This window comes from Amyelois transitella, chromosome 14, assembly GCF_032362555.1.
Source record: "Amyelois transitella isolate CPQ chromosome 14, ilAmyTran1.1, whole genome shotgun sequence".
Lineage (NCBI taxonomy): Eukaryota > Metazoa > Arthropoda > Insecta > Lepidoptera > Pyralidae > Amyelois > Amyelois transitella.
The window spans coordinates 3,558,662-3,581,784 of NC_083517.1; the positions used below are offsets into that span (position 1 = coordinate 3,558,662).

A 23,123-nucleotide genomic window follows, 5' to 3' on the forward strand; every position below is an offset into this window, starting at 1 on the left:
TAATGCATCTACATATTACTTATGATACATAAATATCACCAGGAACTATTACAATCACCCGATTCATCCTCATTTAGAACGGATTTTCAAACTCCCAAATTCAAAACACAAACGAAAAATTTTAATTTTCAAAAAAAGAAGTGTTTGTCTTCAATTTATTTAAAATATAAACAGGACTGAATAAACAAGAGTTGGCAAGAAAAATTCGGGATCTAGCCAATGGGAGGCGGGTAAACAGGCTCCGAACACCGGGATGAGAAACTTTAAGACTTGAAAAATGGGAATATGAAAAGAAATAATTTTCCACGTCGCTTCCCTGTGCAAATGAGCTGAATGAAGTTAGCCATGCGAATGATTGAGCGATGAAACAATTTGGAAGGTTATTTAGAAGTCAATGTGATGGTATTATTACTTACTATTTTTTTTTTTAGTATCTTTGGGGAAATCCATTTTACGGGCGACCCGGTCTTCGCCCGAGACAGTGTGGGACTCCTGGCTCTTAGTGTCTTCCTACTGCACTAAAGCCCCTTCGGCGGTGCCATCCTGCCATTTTGAAGAAATATTAGGACCGCAGAGAATTTTAATATCATTATTTACCTGACTTTGGCATTATCAATTTTTTCATGTTCTTTATTTTGTAAAATAAATTTGGTTCCAAAAACTATTTGTGGTTTACTTATTTAAAATAAGTTTAGTTTAAAATTAGTTCTTAAAACGAATTCTCATGAGGACGGAAATAAGCGGGAACTTTCGTTGCATGTTTTCCACTCTTTGTACGTCCTATATCATTGTATCACTGTTTCGGCATACACATTGACTAAAAAATTCTAAATTTCAGTTAAACTATACGCAGTAACAAATGTGACTTTATTTATATAATATTGCGAGTGTACCGATTTACTTCTTACTACTAAGGCCATCTAGTAGCGCTATAAGTAGTTAGGAAAGAGCCATCTATGTTTAGTTTTCATAACCACAACGTAACCTTTTTTGTCACATAACGTTCAGCCTCGCAGGTTTTGCTTAAGCTCTGAAACCTATATACACTTTATCACCTGTTTTAAAACACGCAGTATTTATGCAGGAATAATATACCTTGTAGGTGATGGGCTAGCTACCTGTCACTATATGACTCCAAATTCCATCGCTGAACGCTGCTTTCAGTCTTTTTAAGACTGTTGGCTCTGTCTAACCCGCAAGGTATATAGACATGATTAAATGTATTTATGTTATAATATTACTTGCAAATAACACTCCGTACTTGCTAGTTACACAACAAAAATATAAAATAAATTCGACAGCGCCATCTAGCAATGAGTAGCAGAACTAACATTGAAAGACAGAGTAGAAAATTATGTAAAAGAGAGAAAACAATAGTATTAACAGCACACGTGTGGTTCCCGGCACTATTACAAAAAAGAATAGGACCACTCCATCTCTTTCCCATGGATGTCGTAAAAGGCGACTAAGGGATAGGCTTATAAACTTAGGATTCCTCTTTTAGGCGATGGGCTAGCAACCTGTCACTATTTGAATCTCGGTTCTATCATTAAGCCAAATAGCTGAACGTGGCCATTCAGTCTTTTCAAGACTGTTGGCTCTGTCTACCCCGCAAGGGATATAGACGTGATCATATGTATGTATGTATGTATGTAACAGCACACTACGCCCACCTACTGGCGTAATCTAAGATTAAGTAATTACCTAGCATATTAATGACGTTGCGATATGTCACATTCTGTCTTGCTTTGTAATTCGCTCACCTCTTGCTTGTTCTGTTCGCCTAGTACAATAGAATATTGACTGCTACGTTCAAGATTGGGAAACTAACTGAGAGGCGTCAACGACGCAGCACATACATACGTTTGTAGCACACGGAATGTATCTTTTGTACGATTATTTTTAACTCTCAACGAAAAAACGGTGTTATGAGTTTGACGTGTTTGTATGTGAGGAGGGCTGTGTGTGTGTGTCATAGTGGCGCCCGAACAAATAAATTACCTACCTATTTTTTGTTTCTTTGTTCTAAAGATGAATTATTCGCTGGTCCAAGATAGCCATGGCCACAGAAGTTAATAATATTTGTTTATATCAAAGTAATCTAAGTATACTACAACTAACTTAAAACCCATAAAAACGATCATCTTTCATTTATTCCGTGACAAATTTTACTTTTATCAGAGTAAAACAAAAGAGTAAAGGATAATATAAAACACATAGTCATTTTATTAATAGGTATAATATAACTTTATATTTTATAACAAATATAGCATACTATAATAGTATGAGTTGTGGAATCAAATAATAAAAAGTACCTAGGTAGTATTTACACGAGTATTCATTAATATGGCTAAAATTAATTTAAATATTCTTTAATAACTATATTTTAACATCATTTATATTTACACAAAAATAATACTTCTAAATAATACCAGTCGTGAAATAAAGGCAGTTAATTCGTCAATCCTAAAATTTATTTACAAAGGCATTTAAAGAATTGGACGGAATATTACATACAATATAGTCTCGTATTTTTAATAATTAATTGTAACATTAATATGATTTAACCAACAATAAGGCACAATACTGATGAAAATATTTATATGATACAAATCTCTTAATACGACGTCGAACTACTATCAGGTCGTAATTGTTTTGTCTGGACATCATCATATGCAATTGTGAATATACTCTTCTTCTCCGTTATCGGTAACCTTTTGAAATTACCAGTTTGTTGGACCAATGTGTTCATAGCGATGCCTGAATCATTGTCATCTATTTTACCAATATTCCTCACTTCAGGTATGGGTTCACCGCCGATATTTATTTTAGAAACGTGAACCTCTGGCATTGTTTTGACATCTTGTTCATAACTCGTTGAAATAGAAATACTGTGAGTCAAAGCACTTTCAGATATGTCCTGGCTTTTATCTTCCTTTTTCACATCATCTTGGTTTACGTAAATTGGTTGTTGTTCCAATGATTGGCGTGCAGGAATATTCGGCTTTGCTCCTAAATATTTAGGGATATGTGTAGGTTGTATGTAACACAGGGGGTTCTGATTTTCATATTGACGTTCATATCTATGTTCGGAGTGCTGTAACAAGGGATGGACATCAGGAAGCGGTCCTTCAGGAACGGGTGTAACTTTTTCTTCTTTTAAAAGGCGCGGGTGAATAAACTCACTTTCTTTTTCTTTGAAGTTTTTTTTTGCCTCGTCTTTAATCATGATTTTCCCGTATCTACCAGTTTTCTCGTCTTTTGATATTTCTTTGTCAGATTCGTTTTTTGATTTAGAGGGCCGTTTGGGTTTACTCGGTGCAGTTTTGTCTACCTTCTCCGGTGTTGGTTTTGCAGCAGAAGCGCTAGATGATTTTTTACCATACCACTGCATATAACGTGGCAAACTTTTTTGTGCATTTTTAGAATTGTCTGATGATTTTATAGATTCATTTCCTTCTTCTATTTTTTTACTATTTGATTCTGCAGCGCTTGAACTATCCTTTTTTGTAGCCGATTCGTCTTCATCTGATAAATTCAATTTCGAAACGGGCATATCTGCATTATCTCGAGCCTCCGTTGAAGAGCCTTGACGAGAAAATATTAAATTTCTTTGATCTTTTAATGCTGAACTTCCTCTACTTCTACTTTCACTATCTTTACTACTCTCATGTTCTAAAGCCAAGACTTTTTTTGGAGATTCATCAACCGGCGATTGCCTTTGCAATCGTTGTCTTTTATCACTGCTAGCAGAATTTACCTTCTCATCTAAAGAGTCAGATATTTCCATTAAAATTTCCTTACGAAGTTTTTGTTTTCTATCATCATCCATTAGTTTGATTTGAGTAGAACAAACTGTCTCGTTTTTAGATGTTGTAACCGTGCTTTTAGTTCTATCGCCGTACTTTTTAACATATTCTTCTCTTTCATTGGTTTTACTTATTTTTACATGTTTTTCACTTTCCAATGAAGGCGAAGCCTCACTTTCTTCTATGATAGGGGTCTTTATCTTTCTTTTTAAGTCATATACTCTAATGCTTCTTCGTGGATCTTTGTATTTTACTTTTTTCTTAGGTTTTTTTCTTTTAAGCCATGCTACTTTTTTATTTTCATCTTCTACTACCATTTGCGACTCATCTTCACTATAAGAATCATTGTCACTTCTTGCTTTTCTTCTAGAGGGTTTAAGAAGCTGTGGCTCTGTTTGTGTTCCAATATGACATTCGGTTTGAGTAGCCATTACAGAGTGTCCTGGTAAACTCTGAGTTTCTAATTTACTTTCAACCTGTGAAGCTGTTTCTTGGTTGTGCAGCAATCTTTCACGTTCAATTAGTATTTGATGAAGAAGTTCATTTTGTTTTCTGAGAGATGACTCTAACAGTTCTTGATTGATCGAAGATTTATTTTGCATTTGCAAAAGATTTTGTAAGTATTCTGTCCTTAATGGAATCGCTCCTGGAACTTCAGGAGGGATATTGGAATATTCATGATATTGATTTGGGGCATCACTTATTAATTGAGACTTCTGTGCATACACTTTGCCATCTTTATCATCTAATACGTTATCTAAGTCAGTAGTAACTTTACCCATTTGTTCTCTGATATGTTTAGCTTCTTCTCCTTGTTCCCTTATAAATCTCTCCATAAGAAGGTCTTTTCCACTGTCGACTACAACATACTGCGTTTGAGGAATAAGAGTAACTGGTCTTTGTTGATTTACAGATAAATTTACATATCTCTCTTCCTCGTTTTTTCCTCGAGTTACTAGTCGCAAGATTTCAGTATTGCCTTCTTTAATGAAATATTGATCCCTGCCAAGTGAAGATGGAGCACGTCCTTTCTCTTGATATTCCACATCAACTCTATTATCAGCCTTATCTTTATTATTTTTGTCAACATCAGACTTGTGGAAGACTCCGACATCAGATCCCCGGTCTATTTCGTGTCTGCGAATGGAATCGTTATCGGGATCTCTATGTTGGTAATGTAATGTAGCTATCCTGTCATACCCATTTTCCAAATCTTCTATGTATTCTTTGTGTTTATTAGAAAAAGCTTCCTGAAGCTGCATTTCTTTAGTGTATATAACATTAGGACCATCTCTGTAAAAGAAAATAGTCAACATTAGAACATATATATTTATATTTAAAAAATTGTGTATTTGGCAATGAAATTTTAAACTTTATATTGTTACAAACCTCATTCGAAAAGATTGTCTCTCATTATTATATCTATAATCATTGTCCTCTGCAGCATGAACAAATTCTTGTCGCAGGTCACCCGGAGTAGATGCCGGTTTAGAATGTGGGTCTTTTGATCTATAGTTTCTTTTGTTAAATTTCCATTGTGTCGGTTTCGTCCTCAAGTCTGCCTGTTCGGCACTCCAAGCCTCCCTTCTTCTCCATTCAGTTGCTTGTATAGATTTGTTTTCTAAATTTTGCGTCGACTTGTTTTCCCTCCCAAGTCCCTTGTCGCGTACCACTAAATGCACGTCGTCCTCTGTGGAGTTGACACGTATCACTCTTTTCCTAGAATTTATTAACGAGTATCTATGTACCTAGCTGTTTTGTTATAACTTAAATATTTAATAAATAATGTAAATGATAAAAGTTATTAGGTGCATGAAATAAAATATAGAATTGATAGTAAAGAAATACATGCAGTTAGATTTTTGAATGATCTGTATGAAGGCGGGATGATATTATAAGATGAACACATATTATATGACGAAACATAATTACCTACAACAACGGAGAAAAGCTGTAGTGAAAACATGCACGTAGAAATTAGTTGGTGCATTTTATTCTGTTAATGACAGAAAAAGACAAATTAAATTCAAAAAGAAACCATATAACTGATTTATTTAAGCAATATATTTCAAATTAAAGCTGTGTTCAAATAAATTGTGTAGAGGTGTTAGTTAACTATGTTGATGGTAATTATTACCTTGGTGGCATATAAAGAGGGCATCCTTCACAAATACAGCAACATATGAGTAGTAATAAAATAAGAGCAACTAATATTGCCAATAATATTAACAACCAAAATAGAAGACGGCTTTCAGCTCTGTATAATCCCTGAAATGACATTTAAATTATATTATTATATCATTCAAAGGTACAAAAAATTGAATAACAAGACATATTGGATGCATTAAACTTACAGAATCACTATTATCAACAGTAGCTGCATTATTCTTGTTTCCTCCATTGGTGTTTTCTAAACCAATAGCGGTATTGGGATTAATACCATTTGATCCAGTTTGGGTTGTAGTACCTCCGCCATTGGGTACTTTTATAGAGTTTGTATTTGAACCAGCGCCATTAGAATATATTGTGACATTTTTAGCGAGTTGTTCTTGAAGTTTAGCTACATTAATAGCTGTGTTTTCTGTCATTCTTACAACAGCAATAACCTCGCTTCTGTAATGATATTATAATTTTAAAAACATATCGTAGAAATAATTATTTGAATAGATATAATTAAAATTATATGTCAGTTTAACTTACTTTTCTTGACTAGAATCCTGACCACTTAAATCTGTAGCACCATTTTCTCTCCCTCTATATGGCTTAATGTCAATTATAGTAACTTTACCGCCAGATAACGTACTAAGTACTTCTTCTAATTTTTGTCTATCTGGATTGGCACCTGGTACTATAAAAGACATCGTCCTTGTTTTACTTTCAGGTGGGTAAATCTTTACTGAAGTAGTTGATTGCAATCTTGGAACACCAAGATCATAAGCTCTTACTGTCAGCATAAAGACATCGTTATCTTCTTGAGAATTAAACTGTCTTTTTTGTCTATGTACATTTTGTTTCTTTGTTCTTTTTAAAGCTTCTAAAAGATACAGTTCACCTGTGAAATGCAATGAAAGGTTTATAAAAAATATAATTGAAATAGGTACTTCAAACATTGTCAGTGAACTTTACTTTGGAAACATGTGATTTACCTGTTTCATCATTTATAGCAAATTTCCCATCAGGAGTTCCTTGTATAATTTCATATCTGACTATATTGTTTGGTGGCTCTGCATCTTTGTCAACTGCTTTAACAATAGCCGCTGACGTAAAATTATTTAAGCTAGGTGTCAGTACAAACTCGTACAACGCCCTCTCGAATTCTGGTGGGTTGTCATTTACATCTAATAACTTAATAATTAATGGCACTGTTACTCTTAAACCTACTCCATCATTATCTCTAGCCTCTACTAAAAAATGCAAGTCTGGCATTGCCTCACGGTCGAAGCCGTGATTGTTTGTTGCCACTGTTATTAACCCTGTAATAGGATCTAAATATAAGGATGTATTTAGGTATCCTAATATGGCAGTGTATTGAATTTTCCCAAATACTCCTGTATCAACATCGTCAGCTGCAACTTGTGCTACCCTTGTACCAGCTGTTACGTTTTCTTGTAGTTCCACATCATAAGACTGGGCTAAGAACACAGGAGGGTTATCATTTACATCGTTCAGATAAACTGTGACATTGGCAGTAACTGAAAGGTTTGTTGCTGGACCAAGTTCTTGAGCTAATATCTGAAATGAAAATATGTTATTTTATTTATGTAAATTATCACTATTTTATCCTACAGACAATTTTGTATGATGAAAAGTCATAAATTTATTTTTGTAGTACCTGAAATACCACTGATTTGCGAGCCTCAAAGTCCAGCATCGTATTATCTCTTACTTTAATAATAAATTGAGCGTGTCTCTCAGCCACTGTAGGGGAAATTTCGAATGTCCCATTATTCCCTACGAGTGTGAGAGAGAAGACGCCATTTTTTCCAGCATCATTGTCGTTTACTTGTGGGATGTAAGGGTCGTTGAAAGTCAGAGCTGTTCCTTGAGGAGCGTTCTCATCCAGATAGCTGATGTAGCTAAAAATTAAAAAACAACAATTTAACGCACTGTTTCGAATGAAAGGTCTTTTTTTGACGACTTGTTTAAAACAGATTTTATTAATAGTCACGAATGGGACCATATCTTTCCCATGGATGACGTTTTTTTATCTCTGGGTGAAGTTTTATACACAATTTACAGGTTACCTGTGAGATAGCTTTTAATGATAAGGTCGCCTTTGGCTGCTGTTTTAAATACATGGTTGTATATATGTAAGAGTTATTGTATTGTATTGACTAAAGGAAAGACTTATAAACTTGGGACTCTTCTTATTGACGATGGGTTAAGAAACTGACACTATTTGAATCTCAATTCAATCATTGAGTTATAAAGCTGAGCGTGGCTTTTCAATATTTTTGGCCTGGTCTACCTCGCAAGGGATATAGACGTGATGGTATGTATGTCTTTTTAATTCCTAGGGTACAATTTTAATGTTTTAAATTTAATTTAATTAATTAATGGGTCAGATTGAATATGTACTTGAAGATTCAACTTTCTTTTTTTACAGGTTATATAATTCCTTATCCAATGGACTGACCGTCTTTTCTGCTAATAATCATATAAACAAAATAAATTTATACGGGTCAAATTACACAGATTGAGTAAGCCTCTTACTTCGAGGCTAATTCAAAACTTGTGTTACAAGATACAACTCAACGATACTAAATGAAAACTTACAACTGATTCTCAAAATATGGCGGCGAATTCTCCCTTTCTGGTAGAATGAAAGCGAGCTGGACTGTCGAGGACATGGCTTCGGGCTCTTCTCTGGACAACCGGACCTCCTCAGCGACCACCGTGAGGAGGATTGGAGTCCCTGCGTGGGAGATTGCTGCGATTTCTTCCACTGGCCGCTCTAAGGTCACTTCACCTGGAAAATAAAGGATAATGATGGGAAAATGCTGGGCTAATCAACTGACTTTTACACATTGTTTTGTTTTTGCTTTTAATGAATTGATGATGTTCTTAACAGGATGATATAAATTCATGGACAAAACAGTGAAGCCCCTCGAAAAAGCTTTCGCTTTCATGTATTAGTCGTTAACACACAAAATCAGTTTTGATGCCATCTTTTGGCATAATATGCTACTAAATGCTTTACTTAGCATGGTTCCGAATTGTCTTCTTTATCCATCTCATAATTACACCATCAATTTATTCTAGTTGCTAGGGACAGCAGTTTTAGTTTTGTTAAATTCCAAGAGGTGGCGCTAAACATATTTTTATTACTGTGTTTTGGGAACATTATTTTTTATCGACTCAAAAATTTAATAAAGTAACTATGGTTTTCTTATTTCCTTCTACTCTTTTGTCTCCCTAATTTTATTCATACATGACAGATATAACTAAATTAAATATGTATCATTGTTCTCCCTCATTAAAGTTTCATCATGTCACGACATGTCAGCGATAAAAATGTCTTTAATTAGCATACAAAGTGTACTAGAGAGCAGTCTTGGTGACAGGGCGCAAATTAGCAGCTCATTAATAAATTATAATGAAGACCCTTGTAGTGTCTTTGATGACTTAACAGTTTGCATGCTATTAAAAAATAAAGGTGGCATATACCTATGTCTTTTTTATGACTACTTACAAACCTATATTATTACAAGTTTGTAAAGAATTCACTTTTAATTTTATATTTTTACAACTTTACACCCATAAAATCATGCTTCTATCCCGGAAAGGTAGGCAGAGACTAAATCTTTCCACTTTCCTTCCCGCATAGATACGAGTACTTCTTTCGCTTCATCCATATTCAAAACTCTTTACATGCAAGCTCGGCAGTTAGAGCTATAAAATATTAATAAAACCTAAGCGGAAGCCTAAAGTTAAGCGGCGTATAGTTCAACCACAGTTATAGAATAATTATTACCTGTGGTTACAACTAACGTGTGAATGAATAAATTTATTACTATCAAATAAATTTAATGCGCATCCACGAAAACCGAAATATTGTATAATGCTTTCGCTATAAAAAATAAAAAAAACATTTTTTGAACACAAATACCTCCAATCAGCATTAGTACCTGGATGAACACAACTATCACCTTTAACCAACCAGCCTACAGAGAACTAGAATTCCTGAAATTTATGCCCCTAAAGTTAACCATTTAATTGGCATAGTAAGAACGGAACTTTGCAGCCTATTATCCAAGCTTCGGAAGCTGGTATTCAATGAATCGAGATTATTCAAGGATTGTCTTATAAGGTGTAACCTGATTAATGAGATAAATTCAAAACTATGCGATCCAATATTGTTAAAGCACACGCCAAAGATTATGGTATGAAGAAGTATAATGAAAAGTTTTAGGCATGTATTTTTTATGAAATTAAATATTTAACTGAATTCTGATAATGATCAGCTACTATCCTTACTATTCGATTGAAGAAAGAACTTTTATAAAACAGCAAAAACTATAAGAAACTAACAAAAATAAGTTAAATAAACGATAAACAGAAGTTAAAATAAAAAAAACAATGATATGATAAAACCAATTTTACTTGTACTATAAACTTTCTTCCGTGATACAAGTTTAATGTCATAAAATACTGTTAACAATGTACGCACTAGCCCACGTCAAAATACTACCGGCAGGCAACGCCACAGGCTATATAGTAATATTTGTTAGCGATTTATTAAAATCTACAACGTACGGTCCTGAATGTTTACACTGGTCGAGTTTAATGGGCAAGTATCAAGTGACATGAGACCAGTCTGTCTTTAGTCTTATGACACTGATTGACGCTTCGTCTCGCAGATTGATGTAACGAAAGACAGTATTAAAATTGATTGAGCCTATTATGTCTAAATTGAGAGATGCTGAGCATTCTTTATAAAGTGAATTAATAATAGTAAGTAATGAGTTTATTGTCAAAATGTATAGTAGTCATATTATTAATAAGATACGAAAAGGAATCCTTCGCGGTTTCGACGATTTTTTCTGTAGCCTGGAAAATTAAAAACAGCTTTAAAGGTTTACTCGTAGTTAAAGTTTGATCTCATATTCATGAACAAACGATCACGAGACATAATAATATGTAGGTATGTCTAATTTCCGAATATCCGTGCAACGGGAAAATAACTAAACACTTGCCACTCGATTAGTCCAATTAACTAATCCAATGTGAACTTATTTTAAGATTTAACGGTTCTTTAGCATAGTTAGCACGCTGATAATGTCGGAACTGGTCGCTATTGTCAGCTTCTGGTCTAAGGAAGTGCTATTATGAAGGCAGCCTTACAAACAATGGTCCACCGCGGGTCTCGGGATTCTCTAATGAGCTATTATGCGGTTAGCGAGACTGGTAAAGTATAATTTTGTTCAGTTCTGAAACGGGTCAAGAAAATCAAGAGTTTAGTGATTGCCGCGGCGGTTAATTTTTTTAAGCGCGCGTAATTTTAAGTAACTTTTTTTGGCACCTTGTGTAAAATAATATCTAAGTATGTCATATACCTAGTTATTTCCACATTATTAAACTTGGATTAAATTTATAAATATGTACGTATTGAGTATATCCTATCGTTTGTTTTTGAGTAAATACAAATCAAGATTTTTGGACAATTTGCACATGTTTGAAACCCCGGGCAAAATTAGTCCTGATTGCCCACGAAATTTTGAGGCGTTAGCTCTGCGTTCCTACAATACAACTTCTTTACATTAACAAAAGTTGTAATTAAAACTAATTTGCCTTGCGATTTTAACTAGAACATAAAGTTCGTAACTTTTGCGTTTTAATATTAATTATAGTGTTTTCGCGTTTATAGCCGAGCAATTATATCAGGAAAAACAAATGAAGTTTTAACGACTTTGTTGCTAATTGTTCTGTAAATTACTGAAGTTCAGAGAAGTTTTCGTATAATTTAAGGTTATTTTGTCTGTAATCTATTTATTTCAATGATGAGTTAACATGAAAGCATCGTGAATTCCGTGCAAGTATATAGTAATAAGAATCATTGGAATTATAAACAATTGTAAACATTATGTAATCGCCTTAATTTCTAATTAAAACAAGAATACCCAAAATTTCTTATTATTAAAGAACTCTATTCAAAAAGTATCTTTATTAAAGAACTCTCTATCTTATTTCTAAAGAAATTTCTGGTGGGCTTTCAAAAGAAAAGTATAAAAAAAATTGACGTGAAAAGTGCACCGGACTCATTTTAAATAAAATTTTTACTAAATGCGAATATCATTAAGTAGAAAACAAACTATGCACTTTTTCCATTAAAATTTGTTAAAACATTGAGTGAACTTTGTGTACTTACGTGCTACGTATGAGGAATTATGTAGGTCACGCGAAGTACCTAAGTGTTGTTTTACGCATACCGATAAATAATACCCCTTTTCTTTTAATACATTCCATGTGGTTCCCGATACTTATGAATAGAACCACTCCATATATATTTGACTTCAAATTCCATCGTTGCCGTACAGCTGAACGTTGCTATCAGTCTTTTTAAGACTGTTGGATCTGTCTACCCCGCAAGGGATATAGACGTCATAATATGTATGTATGTATGTATAAGAGTTAAAAAACAATAAATACCTATTAGTGTAAAAGTAACTTAGGCCGCGTTAAGTAAAGCAAGGCTGAGTGGCGGGCGATAAAGAAATAGGATATCCTACGGAAGTCTCGTAGACGGATGCGCTGATGGTATCGGGTGAAAAACACCACTGACCCACAATACGGGGCCAAGGCGTTTCACAGAATTAGGGGCTTTTAATTGTATTAGTGTGGGTCGCATTACACCAAATAAATTAATAGTGATACTTGAATGATGAACAAACCGTAGTCACAAGCGGAAAATAATTGTAGTGCAACATTTCTTTTTATTAACATTTAAATTACGAATACTTACTTCTACTCATTTTACTGTCAACTTTAAATTTGACTTAAACTATAACCGTGTATTTTACCATAGCCTTCATAACAATTTGTTATGAAGGCTATGGTAAAATACGCGCTTATCAACGTGATTGTCAAACTTTTGCCGTTCATTGTCGGCCTCTGTAAAGTTTTGTCCTCCGAGTAACAAGGTATCTCCCCGGGTCAGGTTCCTGACCTTAACCTGACCATAAGATTGATTTGATGTCTATTTAAATATTTGCTATCCATAAAAATCCCAGTAATATAAAAGAAAGTGTTTCAGTTCAGACATAGTCCACAAAAATGTAAGTAAAATCAGAAAACTTATACGTTTTGTTGAATTAAAATATTAACCCGACAAATAAAAGTAAATATTTACAACTTCTCACAAACTGTAATGTAGGACACAACTTTATTAGTGGGTTGGGTCAGATTTATAATGCTCCATTTATGTTGGTAGCTCACGCTACCGCTTTCAATGGGTTGAATTCTTTACGGGAAAGGTACTGTGCAAGGGTTAGTGTAATTAAAATAATATGCCTTTTTAACTTTTCACCCGCAAAAGACTGTTATGAGTTTGAAATGTTTGTCTAAGTATTATATATCTATGGCCATAGCGTCTTGGTACATATCAAAAGAAATTCATTTACTCTTGTATTTGCAAAGAACAGTATCTTAATGCATTTTACATAAATATATGTATATATATTTAATTTTAATTATCTGCCGTGTCAAGTACTTTCCATTTAATTTGGACTTCTTATTTCACTTATTATATGGTATAAAAGATGGTTTCCTTAATTAACTGTATATTAATGGATTGCATTGACACGAGTTAATGACTAAATGTAATGAAAAATTGACGTAAGATTTCACAACTCACTGATATTCAATTATCAACCGAAATTAGTTTAGGTAAAAAGCTAAATTACCACGACAAGGGAAATTTCAATTGAGCGCGGACTGAGGTGCAAGCGAAAGCTATTGTCTATATAAAATAAAACTAAACTACAAAGGTAGTAAAAGTCATCCCTACGGCACTGCAAAATGTGGTCCAAATGACCAGTCGTTAAAAAGGCACTGACCCATGGGCCCGGGTTCGTGAGCCCTAATGAATAACCTTCACGCCACGACACAAATGCAACACACAACAAATGGGGCTGCGCAAATGAGCTCCTTTTGATACGACGCCACCTTGAAATAAGTACCTAAGCTTGTTCAATAAGGATGAATTTAAAATTTCATTAATTTTATTAAAAAAAAAATTATTATATTACACAAAAGTAGCTCAACAGATAATTTTCAGCAACATAGATACATTGTATATCTAGTCACGCCTATATCCATAGCGGGGCAGACAGAGCTCAGACTCGAAAAGACTGAATGGCCACGTTCACCTTTGTAGCTTCACGATGGAATTGAGATTTAATTAGTGACAGGGACCCCAAGGAATCCTAAGCTATATAAGCCTATTCCTTAGTCGTCTTTTACGACGTACATGGGAAAGATATATTATTGTAAAGTGCCGGAAACCACACAGAAAAATGCTTCGTCAAATACCAACAGAAACTCATCAGCAACATGCTTCTTCAAACAAGAGACATTAGGTATTATCTGCGACATGCTTCGTCAAAAATTACAAACAAGTGTCCACTACATGTTTCGTCAAAATTGCACAAAACATTATATCAAACTCAATGATATTTACCGCTTGGAGTTTGAAGCCAGAAATAAGAGCGTGGCATTGACTAGTTCTCTTTCTATTTCTAAAACGTACTATAGAAACTAAAATGTCTGCAAAGTACTTATAATTGCACGCCAGCTCACAGTCTAAGAAATAAGAATCCAATTCGACCTATTACACCAGTGTGTTCTGCTGTAATACGGTAACGAATAGGCTCAGATTTGATCACGGCTGTTCACGGCACTAAGTAAAAGTGATTCTTCCATAAGTAGCCTCATATTTAAACAGATATTATTACAATAAAAAGATGATTCCTAAACCATACGATAGAAATATACAGTGTAATTAGTTAGGTATAATCGCTTACCAGTTGTTTCATTGATGTTGAAGAACGGCGTGAACGGATTGCCCTCTGACACCAAACCATATCTGATTTGCCTCGGAGCCCCTTTATCACCATCTTCAGCACGGACCTACAAAATAGGGTATACATACATAAAATCACGCCACTTTCCCGGAGAGGTAGGCAGAGACTACATCTTTCCACTTGCCACGATCTCTGCATACTTCCTTCGCTTCATCCACATTCATAACTCTCTTCATGCAAGCTCGGCGGTTTTGGGTACTCTTGACCTGACTCTTTACCAGGACGTCCTTAATTCAATCAAGATACGTTCGTCTAGGTCTTCCCACTTCGACCTTTCCCGTGAAATAGTGTATTTTAGTTATAAAGCCTTTTTAGTGTTAACCTTACACATAAATGGAATAAAGGAATGAAAGTGAACGTAAGTAAAACTAAAACACTGGTTTTTGAAATGGAGAAAGAAATGACAGCATGTAATATTTTGATTGAAGGAGAAAAAGTGGAGCAAGTGAAAGAGTTCGTATATCTAGGATCAAAGTTTACATCAGATGGCAAGTATGATAGTGATATTGAAAGGAGAGTGAACGCGGGGAACATGGTGAATGGAGCTTTGCATGCCTTTATGAGCAGTCAGAAACTATCCAAAAAGGCTCGACTGGCTGTGCACAGGGGCGTGTTGGTCCCGACATTAATGTATGGGAGTGAAAGTTGGGTATGGCAAAAGAAGCATGAAAGCAGAATAAATGCAGTGGAAATGAGAGCGTTAAGGAGTATGATGGGTGTGAAATTGAGTGACAGGATAAGGAACAGCGTGATAAGGGAATGTTGTGATGTGAAAGAAGATGTAGTTACAGGAATAGAAAAGGGTATGTTAAGATGGTTCGGTCATGTGGAGAGGATGAATGAAAGCAGGTTGACTAAGCAGATATACAAGGAGAGTGTGGAGGGAAAGGTCGGAGTGGGAAGACCTAGACGAACGTATCTTGATCAAATTAAGGACGTCCTGGTAAAGGGTCAGATCAAAAGTACCCGAAACCGCCGAGCTTGTATGAAGAGAGTTATGAATGTGGACGAAGCGAAAGAAGTATGCAGAGATCGTGGCAAGTGGAAAGAGGTAGTCTCTGCCTACCCCTCCGGGAAAGAGGCGTGATGTTATGTATGTATGTATGTATGTACTTACACATAAATGTTTGTATCCTTAGACCTAATTGTTATAAAAATACCTTTCTTTTTCCTCCTGGTGTTAATGCCGATTATATCCTCATATCTCCAGGATAGCCTAACATTCGAACATTATCTTGGTTCGCGTAAGCAAAGTTTTTACACGAAGCGACTCCTATCTGGTCTCCGCAATCTTTGCAAGGGAACCCCATATTGGATTCAGTGGTATAAGCTGCACTACCTAAACTATAAATGAGTATACTTATTCCCTTAGACGATATTTACGACATCCATGAGAAAGAGGTAGAGTGGTTCTATTAAAAGTGCACGTACAAAGCACTGTCTCAAAAATTTTGAACTGAATAAATATACATAGATTTGATGCAGAACATATCTTGACTACAACATCGCCCCAACCCTAAGATGAGTGCTTATTCTTATAGACTTATCCTTTAACGACATCCATAAGAAATTATTTTAAAATTGCGATGCCTAACAGGATTCACATTGTACCTATTTATAAGCAGTAACTGTAATTCAACTGATGTACTTTATGATATGCAATAAAGATTTTGAATTTGAAAGAAATGGAGTCTCCCAAATCTATAAATTAATAAATATAAGTGCCGTGTGGTTCCCGGCACCAATACAAAAAAGAATAGGACCACTCCATCTCTTTCCCATGGATGTCGTAAAAGCCGACTAAGAGGTAGGCTTATAAACTTGGGATTCTTTGAATCCCAATCCTATCTTAAAGCCAAATAGCTGAACGTGGCCTATCAGTCTTTACAAGACTGTAGGCTCTGTCTACCCCGCAAGGGATATAGACGTGATTATATGTATGTATGTATGTAATTAATATAGGTCGCAAATAAAGATCATACCTTGACTACAACATCACCCGGCGCCACCTGTCTCGGCAGGTGCGTGATGGGCGGCGCTGACGTGAAGACCGGAGGCATGTCCTGTACATCCTGCACCACGATCACTACCTCTATGCCAGCGATGTTGCGGGTGTCCTTGCCGACTTCCACGTAAGGGTCCTATAATCATAAGTGTCATATCATATTTTTAAATTTGTGTCCACAATTTTCTTTTTATTACAAAATAAAAAGATTTTCATTATTATTTATAATCACGTAAATCTGTCGATGGGAATTAAGAAAGCGAGGGAACTATTTAAAAATGTTTCAATAAAATGTCTGATGATTGTGATGAAATTATAACAAATTTATTTTGCTGCCGGAGAATTCATATAGAAATAAGCAAAACTAAAGACAAAAGCTAAAAATTTATTTTTAAAATCACGAACTCGAACGTTTCGAAACTTTAGAGTAACAAGTGACCTAAAATTTTGGGAGCGAATTCATTTTATCTTTTTAATATTTTCATGATGGGTAGTATTTTCAGTGGCTTATCGTTCTGAAATCAGTCTTAATATTTATTTGAGTCTGGAATGAAAAAAGAAATTGGAAAGCATACAACATATTTCTCTCCACTTCTGCACCATCCACTTTCTCAAGTTATTTCGCATATAATTAAGTTGTATTTATATAATTTGAGTGATCATTTAACATTACATTATATTACTTAAAAATTACAAAAAAAAACATAAAAAGTGAAACTTTGTAGTTATGACTACAAACTTAACACGTATCATTTACACTCTCACTTAAATACTTAATTACATTCATTCGAGTAACTAGTATGTAATAATATAAACATATAAAGTACAAGAAACAGTTAATTAGTGTATGTATACATGTTCGTTACCATATTTATGGCTGTTAACGCAATGGCATTTGACCGAAATGTAACAGCTTATTATGGCTGGAGATTTAACTAATTTCAGCTAACTGGGTTAATAATGTCCATACACGATTTGGAACGAAGGGCTGTAGTTGGCCTGCTTTAATCCCAATTTGTGTTTTGTTAATGAAAGCAAAGGTAATTTTTTGGTTTAAAAAAATGAGTATTTTATTAGGTGTTCACGTTATATTTCGTTTTACTTAAACTTGTCAAATTAGGTAAAAAAATATACATTTTTTATTTCACCTACACTTATTTTATATCACAAATACAGGCAGTCCTTTGTATCGATTTAAAAAAAATTGTCTCAAAAGTAGACTAGCTTAGAGTAATATAGGATAGTAACTTTTTATTTAGAGAAATCAAGCAAAAATTAAGCTCAGCTCACTCCTGGCTTCTGGTTTCCCTTGTTTTATTTTTACTCGCAGAATAGATCAGAATTAATTTAAAATTTGAAGCAAGAAAATACAGTGATCATTAATTCATAAACAAAAAGATAATTGTCTCTTACCACAGCCAGTAATGTCAGATGATACATCGACTGAGCCTCAAAGTCCAGCGGTCCGACCAAGAATATGGTGCCCTCGGTGTTTTCCGTGGAGACCCGACGCTGTCTTATGGCAAAGAGAGGTGAACCCTGTAATTTATTAATTTTTTTTAGGAATCCTACTGCATGTTTTCTTGAGTTGTATAAAATTAATATCAATCAAAATAATACTGAATTATATGGCCTAAGCGTTAGGAAAGGTAAAAAATTTTTTCTTTAATTTGTTATTTCAAAAAATATGAATGGCATTGCATTGGCACAATTACAGAAGAAAAAAAAGGAGTGAAGAATCTGTGTGTGTAGCTTTCTGTGTAACTTAAACTATATTATAAGGACACGTTTTTCATAATAACAACATTTAAGTGGTCGATAAAACGAAGCAGGCTTCGGGTGTCGGCCATTCTCCACGGCGGTAAGAATTTAACACGGCTCCGCTCGTCTTAATGCCTGGTAATTGTGCAACATCATTGGACATGCCCGTGCCCATCCCTATTTTGGTCCACTGTTTTGTGTTTTTGCACACCCTAGTTGAATAAGAGTACGAAATATAATTTTTTTCTGTGATTTCTGTTTTTGACCAGTATTTTTAACTTGAGCTTGGCAGACTGACTTTTTTTGTTGTAGTTTCCAAGTCTCAGACAAGTAGCACATCTATTATACATAAGCACCTTTGCTTGTTTGTTCAAACACCAAAATTGATCTGATCGATTCCGAAGGTCACACGGGAGATGCTTTGTATAATATCTTGATTTACCCACTCCTGGTTCACTATCATTCTCAGACCCAAAAGGGACAAGTTCTATGATAATAATGGTTGGCTTATACGGGTGTTCTTGCATTAAAATCATTATTGTAATCATGGTTTTGGAAACTCCAATGCTTGTGTAGATTTATATTTGTATTATTTTCATACTTACCCACAGTTCTAACTCCAAGGGCTTCGGTGACAAAGGGGTCTTCCGCGCAATAACGATCTCCAGATCGGTTCCCCGTTTGGCGTCCTGAGGGAATTGGAATTCAATTAAAATTGGAGAAGAATTATGCTGTAGCTTATTTGTGTGCTTTACAAGCACGGATATTGACTTATCGAATACACACAAAGACAGACTTAATGGGTAAGTAATAAGTTCTCATCTCACCTTTGCATTGTTCTTAGTTAACATATAAATTAAATGTTACTGAGCCGATCCATAAAGTTCTTTCATAATAAAATAAGGTCATTAGTACCGTAAGCTTTTATAGTAAGAGTGGAGCTGTCAGACACCACAAGAAATAAAAACAGCACAATCAAAACACAACAAAAATAATATTCAATTACAAAAGAAACTTGATAGCGGAGTAAGATGCCTCCGCAAAGTTTATTCCAAAATAACATCACTTCAAAATATTATACTTAATTCGGACATGTGGCATCGTGTCATCATCATCAATCATCTCACATCAGCAGTGACGCCTCATCTGTTGGCTGCGCACGACAGGTGCTTTTTACATATAGGTGATGGATAATTTATACGGTTTACTCCATTTGATTTGGTTTACGGTGAGGTAAATTGCGTTGTGAATGAAAATATAGTAGTAGATATAAAAAAGGAATGTTAGGATAGTTTGGTTATGTGGAGATGCCAATGAAAAAGGGTTGACTTAGAAAACTGTTATGGAGACTAAATGAGAAAATTTAGATGAACGTACATAAATCAAATCAGGGATGAGAGCAAACAGGTCAAGGCAAGAGTACCCTTCACCAATCAGCTTGCACGAAAAGAGCGAAGAAGGTTGATGAAGCAAAAAACTGTGCAAGGAACGTGGCTATTATACCTAAAGATGTAAGTATAAAATATCTCTTCTTATGAAATGAACCAAGAAAAACCTCGAAAAATAAGTAGTCAAAATAGACTTTTCTTAATAACTCAGGTGGTAAATTTAGACAACACATTTTCTTCATGAAAATAACGACAGTCAGAAGCCGTTCAAGATCCTTACCTCTGGCACTAAAACAATGCTCGGCTGATGAGGGAAAATCTTCTCCCTGGGTGTAGTGGCGTTGGTCCCGGTTATAGAACAGGCGATCCAAGAGCTTCTTCCCCTGGTGTTTCTGACTGACAGCCTGAAGTCCACGTATCGTCCAGGCTCCAGCCTTCTCAGCAAGATGACGTTGGCTTGGCAGACGGAGTTGTAGCGCGTGCAGGGCAGCGTTTCCACGCCTATGTCGAGACGACCCCATTGACCTTATGACAAAAATTATTGGTCAATTCGAATCAAATTGTGATAAAATTATGGTAACAACTTGCAGAGCTAAAATCTGGCAATGAAATAACCTCATTAATGAACGATCATTAATAAATTCATTAATCATCAAAATTACGAATGTTTGAGGAAAATATCAAGACGAATATTAAAATTTTAATGGATTTCTGTCGTAAACATTATGTTATTCCGATTTCTGTGACAAAAACAAAAATGTTTTAAAAATATCATCCCTGTAAGTACTATAGTACTGTAAGTAGGTACTACTACACTAACAATCAGGTAAAAAAAACATACAATCGAATTGAGAATGTTTCAATTTCGTAGGTTCTCGTCTTATGATAAAACAACCTGTCGACCAATTAACTGATATCACAATCAAAAGTCCTTGTTATTACGATCCTTACCAATCAGCTCAAAATGCAATGGATAATCGAAGTCAGGGTCCGAAGCTCGCACCCGGTAGATGACGGAGCCGACTGCAGCATCTGCTGGCACCAGGACCAGCCTCATCAGAGTGCTGGGGTCGAAGACGGGGTCGCCACCGCGGGCTCCCCAGGCCAGGCATAGCAACACCACGGCCGAGACAAACGTCATCCTGGGAAGAGAAAATAGCGAATGAGTCACGGGATAATACTATACCTATGTAGTCCGCCATTTGACGTTGATAATTACACTTCATTATATGTGATGAGTTTATCTTGTCGCATAGACTGCAATAGTAAATCAAGGGAAAGGCTTATACGTTTGGGATTATTCTTTGAGGAGCGGCTGTCACTATATCAGAATATCAATTCCATCGCACATAAGAAACATCCGGTCTAATGTGGACTTCATGATATGTTTTTGTGAGAGTTACAAAACCGCCAAACAATGTTATAAAGGGTAAGTATGTAAGCCCTTTTTAATTTGTCCGACGAAGAAATTTTATAAAGGTCGTCTCACATGCGTGGTCTGTGGCGTAGTCGGCATTTAGATAATGTTGACCGCAGCCACCAAAGTGCGGTACACCCGATGTGGGGGCGTAGATTAAACAGGGATTTGTGCTGGGCTGAACATAAATTAGTTTCTTGTATTACGAAATTAAAGTACTAAATGTGCACTAAAAGGTACTGTTTACGACAGATGTAGTTTTAGCTTTATTAATGGAATGAAGTCTACCAATAATAAAAGTGACTACCTGGTCATGGTCACGCCTTTTTCCTGTATAAATTAATTCAAAATAAAAGCATGCTAAAAGTAAAATAATATATTCATCTTATTCATGTTTAGGGCCCGTGATACACTTTCCACATTTTTCGCTACACTTTATTCCGGTATGCGGTATATTAATTTATGTTTACTTACAATTAAACCGTTATTGATCTTCATTTGTATCAATATGTATTTTAATATAATCCCTCTATACAATCATCATAGAATTTACAGTATTTCTAGTCAAAATAAAGTCATAAATACATATAACTTTGTCAGTTTCTATGATACCCATTCTCACAGGTAACACCCAAACTTCATTGCAAGAATAGACAATTCAAGTAAGTTTAAGTTTCTAAGGTAGTGGAGTTGTGTCTTGGTGTTCGTGTTTGTATTGAATTGTGTACCTATGTTCAAAATTTAACTTAAAAGACATCTATGACACTGTGATCCTAACTTTAGAAAAAAACCCTATATGCCAGGCATGGGTTGCATGGTATGGTATTGCGATATTCTAGCGGGGAAAACACCGCGAACTGCACTGTACATTCCGGCAGCTGAATGTGTAACCATTGTAGATTATGGATTAGATTCTCCTGCAAAGTGTAAGGAGGTCAGAGGTGAAGACATTGACATGGTCCCAGGTATACCCCGGACTCCTCTTCAGACAGATGAGGAATATAGATATCCAACAAAGTATCAACACGGTTCCCTCTATCTTTTAAGAGCAAGATATAATTTAATTTGTCATCTCTGGCAAATCTACAAACGAATTTTCAGTTGTCACAAAAGAAAATCTTAATGGCCATTCTGTCGAGTTTCAAATGAGATTGCTTTTGGCTTTTAGGTTAAAACTTCACATTAGTTACTCGACCCTAATACGATAAAGAAACTTTGAAAAAACCGATGAAGCATTACTTGTCCAAATCGTTAATGTTTTTTAAATGTAATTTGAACTTTTCTGATTAAAAATATGACAGTAATTCTTAATACACTTTTGATTATTTTAAATCTATATTTATTTGTTACCAGGTACTAAATTACTTCCCGATGTAAGATCATCAAAAGTACTGAGTGAATCAAACTGAGCTAGTTAAGGCACAAATTGCTTTAGACATGGATCATAATATAACCACAGATCGGACTTGCGAAAGGGAAAATTGTGTTATGAAATGAAGGCTTCCGTACTAGGAAGAGCTATAATAAATGGGTAGAGGTTGGATTATTATACGAGTATGTCTATCTTGGTTAGATATTGCAGTTTTAATTGATTTCGATTTGTTTTACTTTGATTGTATTATATAAAGCAGAAGGGAGGCCTTTTTGTAACTGGATAAAGTA

The 23,123-nt window shown here is 35.1% G+C and overlaps 1 protein-coding gene across 1 annotated transcript; it reads right to left on the reverse strand.

Moving 5' to 3' along the window:
* Nucleotides 1-2,305: 2,305 nt before the first annotated feature.
* Nucleotides 2,306-21,185, reverse strand: LOC106130866 (cadherin-86C). Its single transcript, XM_060947940.1, has 14 exons — nucleotides 20,996-21,185; nucleotides 20,325-20,569; nucleotides 19,262-19,345; nucleotides 18,309-18,434; nucleotides 16,873-17,031; nucleotides 14,831-14,936; nucleotides 8,586-8,778; nucleotides 7,642-7,885; nucleotides 6,956-7,541; nucleotides 6,510-6,861; nucleotides 6,164-6,422; nucleotides 5,947-6,077; nucleotides 5,199-5,528; nucleotides 2,306-5,102 (listed from the first exon to the last, which is right to left on the reverse strand). Exons 1-14 carry the CDS (start codon nucleotides 21,183-21,185, stop codon nucleotides 2,618-2,620), a joined length of 5,490 nt encoding a protein of 1,829 aa, XP_060803923.1. The 3' UTR covers nucleotides 2,306-2,617.
* Between the last annotated feature and the right edge of the window lie 1,938 nt (nucleotides 21,186-23,123).

What these genes read in the sequence shown, in the direction of transcription:
- LOC106130866 (XM_060947940.1), bottom strand. Translation starts at nt 21,185, where the DNA reads ATGACGTTTGTCTCGGCCGTGGTGTTGCTATGCCTGGCCTGGGGAGCC. An exon ending in CAGGATTCTAGTCAAGAAAA is followed by an intron (nt 6,423 to 6,509) that starts GTAAGTTAAACT and finishes ATATCATTACAG; the next exon opens with AAGCGAGGTTATTGCTGTTG. An exon ending in CTGTTGATAATAGTGATTCT is followed by an intron (nt 6,078 to 6,163) that starts GTAAGTTTAATG and finishes ATGTCATTTCAG; the next exon opens with GGATTATACAGAGCTGAAAG.